The sequence below is a fragment of the Lathyrus oleraceus genome, chromosome 6 (genome assembly GCF_024323335.1).
Source record: "Lathyrus oleraceus cultivar Zhongwan6 chromosome 6, CAAS_Psat_ZW6_1.0, whole genome shotgun sequence".
In the NCBI taxonomy this organism is placed as follows: Eukaryota; Viridiplantae; Streptophyta; class Magnoliopsida; order Fabales; family Fabaceae; genus Lathyrus; species Lathyrus oleraceus.
The window spans coordinates 3,840,219-3,852,133 of NC_066584.1; the positions used below are offsets into that span (position 1 = coordinate 3,840,219).

Genomic DNA, 11,915 nt, shown 5'->3' on the forward strand with positions numbered 1-11,915 from the left:
TTGTGGTTAATATCCCAGAGGATATTTCTGACTGTGTGAGGTGTGTTGTGAAAGTTGTTCCCCCTGATGTTTGGAAGCTGAAGTTTTTATTGTTTTCTGTTTAAATGTGTAATTTGTGGCAGTCTCTATTGATGCCTGTTTGTAATATTTTGGGCTCTTAATGAGTTCCATGGATTTGTTTATTATCTCAGCTATCACAGTTGTGTATGATGATGGTTTGTATCTCCTGAACAATTATGTTTTAACATTTTTAATGTTATGACATCTGATTTGACATTCTCTGCTAGGCTAATTGACATTTATTTTGTCTAATTGGTCACCTTTGGTCAATTTTGACTAAAAGGGGGGAGGAGTGTTGATGTGGAAGCAATTAAAGTTGTGGAGCTGTGAGGAGATGTATGTAGCTGAACAGATGGACAACTATTATTGAAGGAGATGTGCTTGTTGTAAAACAGAATGTTGTTCTGTTTACAGATGTCAAAGGGGATGTTTGATGTGGTGCACAGGTGTTGATGTTGAAGCAGATGTCAGAATGTTGTTCTGACTGTTATAGGTGATGTGGTTACAGGTGTTGTTATTTTCATGGAAGATGTTTGTTGTGTGCACAGATTTAGGGGGAGAAGGAGTACCCTTGTGCATTTGTGTGTCTTACTAGTTGCATCCATAACTAGTAATTCTGTTTTTGTTGCACAAATTTAGGGGGGGAGAAGTACCCTTGTGCATGTGTGTATTACTAGTAGCTATAGCTAGTAATTGTGTTGCTTCTGCTGCTGTTTAAACTGTTGTTTAACTGCTGATAGTTTTCTTGTGAACAAAAAGGATAGATATATGTTTTAGCCAAAATTTGCCAAAGGGGGAGTTTGTTGGTTCTAAGTATTGGCAACAATTTCGGTAAAACAAAGAGTGTTCACAAGATGTTATGTGTGATGTCTTAACATAAGATATCCTTTGTACCTGCTGGAGTTTAAGAACATGATCATGCAGGATTGTTTCAGAATGTCATACACAATGTCATGGCTTTTGATAATGTGTACCTGTTGGAGTTGAAATGGAAAACATAATTATGCAGGATTGTATCAGGATGTCATACACGATGTCATGACATCTGATGTGTTGTACCTGCTGAAAATTATAAAAGGAATTATGGAATTATGCAGGATTGTTCCAGGATGTCAGACCCGATGTCATGACATCCTGTACACAGAACATTCAGTATGAATGTCTGGTGTTATGTGATTGCGCAATTAATGGCAATCTATGTATGATTGAAGATCTGATTTGCAGGCGCATTCAATCATGGATTATAACCTGATTTACTTATTTTCCAAGGAGATCTAACCAGCTGTCATAGAAGATTTAATTGGAAAATAGATTTAGGGTTTTCAAGATGTCCAATCCCAACTGAAAGCTTCTATAAAAAGGGACTTAGAAAACCTGTTTTACAACACAACCAATACTGAGCAGAATATAGAGAGAGATCTAGGGTTTGTGTCTTGTTTAGTCGTAAGACTTGTAAGCCATTCAAGTCATCTTTTGATGATTGAATTGGACTGATTTGTGGTTGTAATTTCTCACTCTAAAGCTGTGAAGCAAGAGTGTGTGTCTACTTGATCAAAGTTGTGAAGCAAGATCAAGTGTGTGTCTACTTGATCAAAGCTGTGAAGCAAGATCAAGTGTGTGTCTTCTTGATTGAAACTGTGAAGTAAAATCAAGAGTGTGTTAATGAAAAGTGTTTTCTTTTCTCAAGGGATTGTTGTTTAAGATCACAGGTGTGATTGTAGGGAAGTGAGTGGGTTCTCATATCTAAGAGTACTTAGGTAGAAATTGCACGGGTAGAGATTAGGTGAGAAAGACTGTAACTTGTTGAAGTGTACGGAGAGTCTTTGAACTAATTCTATTTTAGTGAATTTCCTTCCTGGCTTGGTAGCCCCCAGACATAGGTGAGTTGCACCGAACTGGGTTAACAATTGCTTGTGTCTTTTGCTTTACCATTCTGTATCTTTATCTTGTTTGTGTTCTCAGATATTAGTGTCGTGACCTTACCTTCGACATCTTATATCTGATACTAGAATTTCAAAACCCATTACAGCTGTCTGCTAACAGCTCCGGCTAATAGATCACTTACATATATATTATAAAGAAATCTTTAAAATATAATAATAATATTAGTTTTCTTTAAATAATAATAATAATAATAATAATAATAATAATAATAATAATAATAACTTCCATGAGCGTTAGCATTATATTTTTTTTACAGAATCATTTATAGTAACAATAATAAAAATAACAATAACAATTAATTTTATTTAAAATAAGTTGTTTATTCTTAATTATTCATATATATTTTTATAAATATAATTTTCATATAATTATTCATATAACTATCCCGCTATCCGCTATCCCATTTTTTGGGTCCTCCGCTCCGCTATCCGGGATTAATAACTCTTATTCTAACTACTAAAAGTAATCACTATGATTTGTTTTGTACATTTGTTTTTAATAATTAGTTTGTGCACCAGAAAGTTAAATTATGGGTTAATGAAGCACGCCCAAACCACTTAATCATATACCAATTATTATAGGATTTGGTTCATATTCATGAGTTTTAGTTATATAGAATTATAGAATTAATGCATCCATCCTTAGTTTAATACATTGTGATTTGGGGTATGTTTCACATTTACACATATGCATGTCAACGGGATAGGGAATGTGTATAGGATATTTTCTCACTCCCCGTCCTGTCCCCAAATATTTACCTTATTCTTGTCTCCGTTCCTCGCCACGGGAGAATATTATTCCTCATGTCCATCCTCACAGATCCCCATGGAGAATCGGAGATCTGAGTCTTAAAAAAAATCTATATTTCTTTATCAAAACTATGACACTAGTATTTCGTTGTTTTTTCCTTATTTTAAAAAGATATATTTTGCATCTTTCTTTTTTTTTTAAATAAAAATACATCTTGTATCAATAACAAAAAAAAATGCAAAAACACTTGCAGTTACGAAAACATAACCACTAATTTACTAATTGAATGAAAAACAAATTACTAATTGAAGTGTATTAAAGTTGAAGAGTAATTACCATAAGCATAATGAACAAAAGAGAATGGTTGTTGTGATGATGATAATAAGAATAAAGGAGTTGAGGAATGGAGGGGGAAAAGAGAATTGAGAAAATATGAATAGGAGACGTTGTGTACACTGTATGTAATGAATTCACTTTTTTAAGGTTGAGTACTTGGGTTGTGAAACAATATGTTATACAATGAACTAAAAAGAATAAAATGATCAATGATAAATTTTCATTTTCTAATATATTAGTTACTATTTTTTATGAAAAAAACATGCAAAATTATATAATTGTATATAAGTTAAATAATATTGTCGGGGTCGGGGAATCCACGGGGCGAAGGGTACTTTTCTGATCCCAATACTGAAATGTCATTGGGGAAACTTTTCCCTCCATCTTCGTTCCCACGGGGGAAAATCCCCAACTTCGGAGCTTCACGTAGATAATTCCCACAGGGATCCCTATTAACATATGTAAATTGACATCCCTATCTACACACCAAAATTTTAAGTAGGATGCGATGTTTTGTCAAATGAGACCCAATTGTGGTTTTTGCTTACCTATGTGAAATTTGGGCATCAAAAAGGCATTTGACGTGGTTTACTAGGATGTTTGTCAGTAAGCCTGGTATAGAGAATTTAAGAGAATTTCTTAATGCACTATATATGTTACTTAGCCATGCGAAAATACTTACATATTCTCAGATTTTGGAGATATATCTCCGGACGCACCTTCAAATGTTAAATAAATCGGATGTATCTCTGTAAAAATTTAAAACATATATCATGCAAGACACTCATAAGTCATTTTACAAGTTTAATGTAATGGAGATGCATCTTCGTTTATTTAACGGAGATCCATCTACGTAACTTATCACTATCAGAACAGAATAGAACATGTTATATTTTGTTTACTTGTATTCGGATGAATATTTATAAGCGTTATGTACCATTTTATGTGAAGAGATTTAAATCATACAATCGATATGCAAAAAATATCGTACGTAAATTCAGATGGTCTAAAAATGTCATATATAAATAAAGTCGAAAACAACGATAAAGTAGCATGAGGTAAAAATAAAATACAATCCATAATAAATCCAAAGTACAACTACTATATACTATTACTCTACTGAGTATATCAGACTACATCTCCTCAGCCTTCTCGGCCATCAATCCCCCGCCCTCCAGCGTTGCCTCAGATACATTAATGTCTTCGCGCCTCCGTTATGATGGCATCTAGGACCTGCTTCACACTACAAAAAAAAGGTAAATTGTGGCGGTTAAAACGTTTTGAGATGCGACACTAGCATAACTAAGATTATATCACAAAAAGTAACATATCACTTTTGACACACACAAAATTAAATACTTCTATATCACCCACCTCTGTCGGGTCCACCTCGTCCATTTTTGAATCAAGAGAAAAGAGTTCAACATTGTGAAAAAGATTATAAACAACAATGGTACAACTTTTCTTCAAGAATGAAATACAAAGACAACCAATATATACAAAATAGGGTAAGTAATAACTATCTTTAATATACTCAATACACCTTCAAAAACATCGATCTAGCATCTTCTTCACTTGATTTTCTCAATTTGCCACCATCTTCTTCACATACATTCAAATCATGTAATAAACATTTGTATAGCTAACATGAATTGTGGGAAAAAAAGTACTTCAGAGGAACTATGTTTGTGATTCCATCCAGAAATCTAGCTTCTATGATTATATGATCGTAAAACACCAAACACAATTGTTGTATATGAGGCCTAGAATATGAACACCGCTTGAGATGAAACTCAGACGAAGGTGGTTTGTGTAGTTTATGATGTAATGTAAGATGTTACGTGGTGGTCTTGATGATTTGAAAAACTACCCCTGACATAATTTCCAAAACTGCCCCTGACAGAAAAATTGAATGAAATTTCCTTTCAAAATTTTCGGTACAAACTAAATTTTCGATAGTGTATTATAAATTTTTGATGTACCGTAATTTTTTAAATTTTCGGGAGGTTACAAATAATACGGATATTCTAAATTTACCATTTCGTACCAGAAATTTCAACCAAAGTGAAATTTTCGGTAGTGTTATTTGTTTGAAACTTTAAACGCTTAGGATTTTGCCGACAATTTTGGACGGTTGTGATTGCACCGACAATTTTGGGTGGTCCTGAATAAATGTGAAGTTGTATAAATAGGGGATCGACTGTTGTTTGATAAAAACATCTCAAAAAAGTATTTTTTTTTCTCAATTTTTTATCAAGGCAGAAGTGTACTTCAACAGAGTTTCACCTCCTGTAGAGTTCTGACTTCCTAATGGATCCACATCTCTCGTCGCTTTGACATCCAAGTTGAATGAATTATTGCCTGATATCGAAAATAGAAAGGTGAGAAAGATCGAGTTTCATGAAGAATGGGTTGATACTGAAGGAAGGATGAAATGCAACCTTATTGAGTTGAAGACCAATGAAGATGTGAAGGATACATGGAGATCATTTCGCCGTAGGTTAACAAAGGGGTCGATCAAGTTAGATGCTGAGATTTCAAGGTCTGTCGGCGACATAATTAAGATGATGAAACGTCCATAATCATCTGGTAGTGTCTAGGTTTTCTTATTTATCATTGTTTTTAAGTTATGTAATTCATTGTCAATTGTTAATTTATGTTGATGTTGCATGAATGGAAGACCGAAAATATTATCTAATAAAAAGTTCTTATGAAGATGTCTTAGTAATGTTACATGTAATATACAAATAATTAAAAATAATATACAAATAATACATAAAGATAACAATGTCTAAATAGGCCCCCACAGGTTATGTGTGCAACACGAGATAATCCAGTATAAACCTCGCCATCTTGGTTTATCAAATCCATGAGATTATCCATAATAATTGCAATCATCTGGAGACGCCGATGGTCATCAGCGTCAGTTGTAGGAGGCGATGACGGCACATCATCAACAGGTACCCTAACATCAGAAGCTCTAACATCATTTGTATGCTCAACAAGTGGGATGATGCGTGAGTGTGATACATTGAGGTGTCACTCCAAGTAACCATCCCCACATTGTGAGGAGTGCAAAATAGGAACTGTACGATCTCTAATGGCACGACCAGAGTTAATGATGTTATTCTGAAAGCACTTGCCAATGCTCGCCAATGGTATATTCATAGTTGGTCGTGGGATGCTCTAAACATAACCATATTGCCGTAGAAACCTCTCAGGCAAGTGTTTTAGCGACCATGGTCTCCCACTGCATATAACCTGAATATAAAGAAGAGTCGTCAAACTCATTGTGGACTCTATGATAAGTGTATGGTGTCCATATGACATCATCTACAATCTGCGCATCTAGCCTCATGTTGTACTCAACAACACCTTAAGGACGTGACTATCTGGCCCTCCATCTCCTCTCTCATGAGGGCCCCACTGGGGAATGTTGCATCATTCTATCACTGATGGTGGGGAAATGTTCCTATATCTAGCACTTATATCATAACACAGACACAATAAATAATAATTAATAAATATTATTATTCGTATCAATTAAATAAGAAATCCACAATAAATTATAATTTCAAGTATATTTATAACAGACTAAAATAACCAGCAAGTTGTCTGATCTCAAATATTGTTGCCACTCTAAGTGTTGTACATAGGATGGTCAATGCAACGCAACCCCAACTAGTAACGTCGAGGTTGCTGAACAGCCACACATATCGAGCGACAATATAAACACCTGACTTGTCTTCAAAAGTAGTACATGCTACTAGATATAGCATGTACACCCTAGCGACAACCTCATACCTCTATGTCGCAACAAGCTCATCGTACCTATCCCGAAGCCAGGACATACGAAGGTGAGCTCCCCTGTTGAAGTCAAACTCCTTCAGCACAGCCTCCTCAAAAACTCCCAAATCTCGTGCAACAGTCAAACGTGCAAGTGATGGGCTAATAATAGGAGTCATCCAGAATCTGTCGACGATGGGAAGCTGGAAAAATGAGGAGACATCATCTAGAGTGATAGTCCTCTATCCAAATGGAATGTGAAATGAAGATGTCTCCTTGTGCCATCTCTCAACAAAAGAAGTAAGTAATTAAGCGTCGAGCATGGTGAGGGAGTAGTGGGAAAAATCAAGGAGCTCAAAATCACGTTGAATATGGATGACCTCCTCAGGCATCGAAGTCTTTAGGAAGTCCTTCAGCTTCGACTAGTGCGATGTCACCTTCAGTGGGAGACGGTCATGTAACAAACAATTTAAAAAAAAATAGCAATTAGCTTTCTTGGCACAATAATAAATAAATTAAAATTAAACATAAAATATATACATTTCTCCCTACCATAGTCGGTATGCCGCATGGTCAGCATACTCGATCAACATCGATCATTCAATGGGTCCTTCTGAAAATCCTTCATCAGTGTGCACAGACGACTCGGTCGAAGGAGCCGTGAGCTCTGTGTCAACAGTAGCAGTTGGGATTGGATCAACAACAACATCTGGATGGACCATCTCATTTGCAACATCAACATCTGGTTGGACCACCTCATCAACAACCGCCTTAACAACAACCATCTTATCAGTAATATGTGTTATGTTTGTCTCGAACGCTGGGTCATGAACATCCTGAGCATGATCAACTTTAGCATCATCTATGGGTTACTCAATTGTTCTAACGATTGGCGTCGGGTGCTACGGGGTGCGCAGAACTACCCCTGCTCAGTCAACCGTTTCCAATGTGAACCAGTTGGAACCACTCATCCAACCCGTATCTGGGAAGATTCGGTCTTAGCAGTCCTAGCCTGGTTTGTCGCTTTATCTATCGCTCTGCCTGCAATTGTGTTGCCTCTGCCTCTGTATTTGACTGCAAAAGTCGGGAAGAAATATTAATAACTACCTGAAATTCTGAAATTTCAGGTACAAAAGCAAAGTTTTTATAACTATCAGAAAATTTGAAATTTTCGAGAATTCTCAGGTGATTTTGTACCATAAATCTTAAATATTCTAGTTAAAATATTTTCATTACTACTGGAAATTTTGAAATTTTCAGTACAAAATCACGTAAATTTAGTAATTTATGATAAAAAAACTTATTGATTTTGAAATTTTTGGTAGAAGAAACGAATTTTCCGATATCATCCAGAGACTTCAAATTCACACTTGAAAATTGTGAATTTTAAAAATGAGTGAAAAACTTATACATATATATAATATTGTTTATTCATACGAAATTGGGTTCCAGATTCAAAAGGATATGTCGAGTTAAATGCTCTGATTTCACTCTTCACTCATAAAATATTTATATACTTTACACTAACTCAAAATGGCATTGCATAATTTGTATTTTAAATATGACACGTATAAATTCTTGTTATTCTTGTGAACTCCCGTAACAGTTATCAATATTCTTCTAATAAAATTTAATTAAAATTATTAATTTATTTTTATAAAAATATTAATTAATAAATTATCCTAATCATAATTACCACGTCGTTAAAAATAATTTATTATCTTATGTCATATGTGCAAAATTGGAGATGGGGTTTAATCTTTAAAAAAGTAAAGTTGAGTAACCGAGTAGTTGGATTTTAAAATATGAGGACTAAAAGTTTAAAAAAAATACAGAGTTTAATAATTATGTATTGAAGTATAATTTATACTATCATTCAATAGAAATTCATTACTCAGTCATGTCATACTCATATCATACCGTTAACTTAAAAATTACAATTTGATTTGACGAGATATACGATGGTGATTGATTATCAGTAAAAAATGATTTTATACCATCAATATCAATGCATATCCTATTTTTTTCAATTTCATACATATATTTCTAATATTTTTAGTGATAAATAAAAATTAAAATATCAAAATATTCAACACATTTTTAATATACTCAATAATAAAACTAAATTATAGTATACTAGACCACATATATTTAATATATAATAAAGTAAATAATGAAATGAACATAACAATACTAAGTTGGTAATTTGGTACCCGGATTATGTTGCCTAATTTAAGAAACTAAAGGTGGTAATTTGGTACGGAAAAATGATGTAATTATTATTATATCAACAAAATGATTTAACTTCTATTTTCAAGACAAATATCAGTACTTTATTTGTTTGTCTTATCACATCTCTGTGAAAAGGATTCCTGTTATGCTTGTGTGGTATCATGATCTTGATTCATATTGTGAGAAACAAAATCCCTCTTAGCTTGACAGAAACCTATATTGATAGGTTGGAAGCCATCACTAAGGTTCAAACATGATACTTCCGGTCATATGCGTAAAATTTTAGTTAATATTACCATTCGTCTACTGATAAAAAAAAACTCCCCCTCATTCTAAACTTCAAAATCAATTTTACACAATTCCGAAAACAAAAAAGTGTTGCTAGTATGTAGTAAATGGCTTCAACAGCAACTAATTATGAAAATTAAATCCTGTACTTCACAATCAGGCATTTACATGTTTAGTGTACAAGGTAGACAGACAGACAATACATGCATATTGTCCAAATAGCCCTCTAAATGAATACATAAATGAGTCACTTGCAGCGCTGCCCTCTAAATGATTACTACATACTGAATTTCAAAACATGCAGCTTCTATAGGATGAACTAAAGATTGTCAGGGTTCTGCAGTATACCCATCTATAGTTTTTTTAATTGCATCCAACTGAGACATGACATATTCCACCTTCTTGAAACATATCTCATTGGCTATTCTTGGACCATAATCACATTTTTCAAATGGACGGTATTCACAAGCACTTTTGATTTCATCACGCAACGCTACTTGGATGTCCTAAAAAGTTTAAACAGAAAATAAAGGTTAAAGAACCTTACAAAATTACAGTATCATTTTCACTACTAATTCTGAATAACTAAACTTGCCAACAATTAGGGAGAAAGTGACATCATGCCATCGGAAAACCATACACACACTTATATACTCCAATAACTAACAGGACAGAACCCATTATTGTGAAATATAGTAAGCATTTTCAAACACAACTAATTCTATTAAAGGTATTTATTCTAATACAATCCACTCAAGGGCATCTCAATCTGACTCTGCCACATTCAATCTGTCTTGGGTAATTCAGTCATGATTTTAATAATGAATAAGAACATTTTGAACATAATGAGCATTAGTTTTCTTAGGATTCAAAGACCAAAATTACAAGGGATGTGTTTATCATAGCTGTGAAAACAAAGCATGAAAACACACAACATGAGGAAACAAGACAATTTTTTTAATAAACTGTTATCAAAGTGCTAATGGTTCGATGATAAAAGATATCTAAGTATGTTATATCACAAGTTTATTCGGATTTGATACCTATAAAGAGAATAAAGTGAAGATATAACCGTTAATTGTAATTGAAAATCAATGGATAGAATTGTGATAAGCTGCCGCTGTTGCTATAATAGCAAAACAAGGATAGCGTCATGGTTTTAATAGCGGATTCATCAAAACCCTCTGCGCCATAGCACTGCTATCACCACTATTTGAGAACAGTATTATCAAACTACAAAGTCATCAAAGTCTCATAGCATATTTGATCCATATATTATAACTTGACACTTTATCCTCCAAACTACGTCCCTCAATAAAAAAAAGCCAATTACGAAATAGATTCACACTTCAATTTCAGCTCAGAGGAATACAGGTGCAAATCACAATATGATGTGACAACAAGATTAGTGCAATAGAAAACAAGCTTAACAACCTCTAACTAACCAGGTTAGTCTCGTTTCTATGGATGAATATGGCTTGCAGTAGTTCTTTTCTAACATAGTGCAATAAACTTGATAAAAACTATTATTGTGACACAATGCAAGGTACTCAACCTTAAGTGAAGCTAATGTTAATTATTGAAATGAAAGACGCACGCGAATCTATAGTTATATATACACGTAGTGATTAGTGAAGTGTTGTAATAATTGAGAGATAAGAAGTAGTACCTTGATTAATTGCATGAATTCGAGGCAGTGATTTTGAACAAGATCTTTTCTAGGACCAACTGGACTTGCAAGCTCATCCATGACTCCTCCTGCAAGCTCCAAAACCTTGACAATTCTCTACACACAACATAAAATCAAACAATTCTCTTCATAATTCTCTACAAAAAATCAAGCATGAGTGAAAAGATTAAAACCTTTTCGACATTCTGCAGTCGCTGCAAAGAAGTTGTTTGGCCTTGAGAATCCATTGATGTTGCTTCCTATTTTTTTTTCAAATTGAAATCTGCATGATAACTTATTGTTAGACAAAAAAAAATGATAAACTCAAAAACCAACGAAAGCACAATTTAAATGGGACGCAATTCTATGGTGCGTTGAGATTTTGCAGGGATACAAATCGCGACGGAATCGCATTCTCGAGCGCCATACAAGAGAGGGAAAAAATAAATGGAAAAGAGTGGGTGGATGACTACCTCAGAGTTTCTGGCTTTCTGACGGCGACGGCGACGGCGACGGCGGTGGCGATTTCCGGCCAGTTTGTTTAGTGCTTATTTCTTCTGATATTACAACAAGGGCAAAGCTGCAATTTGCTTCTTTTCTTTTTATTGGATGGAGTTGCTTGACGGGCCTCTTAAAAGGATATTTGGGATTACGATTTCTATAGACACCCGTAGTTTTACCTTTACCCCCTACATTTTACACCGATTCTCCAATTTGTCTTTGTCTTCCTCTGTAAACTTAAAACTATATATTTCTAAAAAGATTTGGTGAACAAGTGAAAAAATAGAGAAAAATTGTAAGGAAATACATATTAGAACATTTGGATTTCTATAATCTATTAAATATTTTT

General features: G+C 34.1%; 1 protein-coding gene across 2 annotated transcripts; it reads right to left on the reverse strand.

The window, feature by feature from the left end:
• Positions 1–9,504: 9,504 nt before the first annotated feature.
• LOC127097206 (mediator of RNA polymerase II transcription subunit 11) lies at positions 9,505–11,703 on the reverse strand. Of its 2 annotated transcripts, none has more exons than XM_051035713.1 (4): positions 11,539–11,703; positions 11,260–11,348; positions 11,066–11,170; positions 9,505–9,902 (listed from the first exon to the last, which is right to left on the reverse strand). In XM_051035713.1, the coding sequence occupies exons 2-4, from the start codon at positions 11,311–11,313 to the stop codon at positions 9,726–9,728; spliced, it is 336 nt and encodes a 111-aa protein (XP_050891670.1). In that variant the 5' UTR covers positions 11,314–11,348; positions 11,539–11,703; the 3' UTR covers positions 9,505–9,725. The 2 variants fall into 2 exon arrangements, with proteins under 2 accessions (XP_050891670.1, XP_050891669.1); XM_051035712.1 differs by having other exon boundaries at positions 11,066–11,182; positions 11,539–11,702.
• Between the last annotated feature and the right edge of the window lie 212 nt (positions 11,704–11,915).

What these genes read in the sequence shown, in the direction of transcription:
- LOC127097206 (XM_051035712.1), bottom strand. Translation starts at nt 11,313, where the DNA reads ATGGATTCTCAAGGCCAAACAACTTCTTTGCAGCGACTGCAGAATGTC. An exon ending in GACTGCAGAATGTCGAAAAG is followed by an intron (nt 11,183 to 11,259) that starts GTTTTAATCTTT and finishes TGTTGTGTGTAG; the next exon opens with AGAATTGTCAAGGTTTTGGA. An exon ending in AATTCATGCAATTAATCAAG is followed by an intron (nt 9,903 to 11,065) that starts GTACTACTTCTT and finishes TAAACTTTTTAG; the next exon opens with GACATCCAAGTAGCGTTGCG.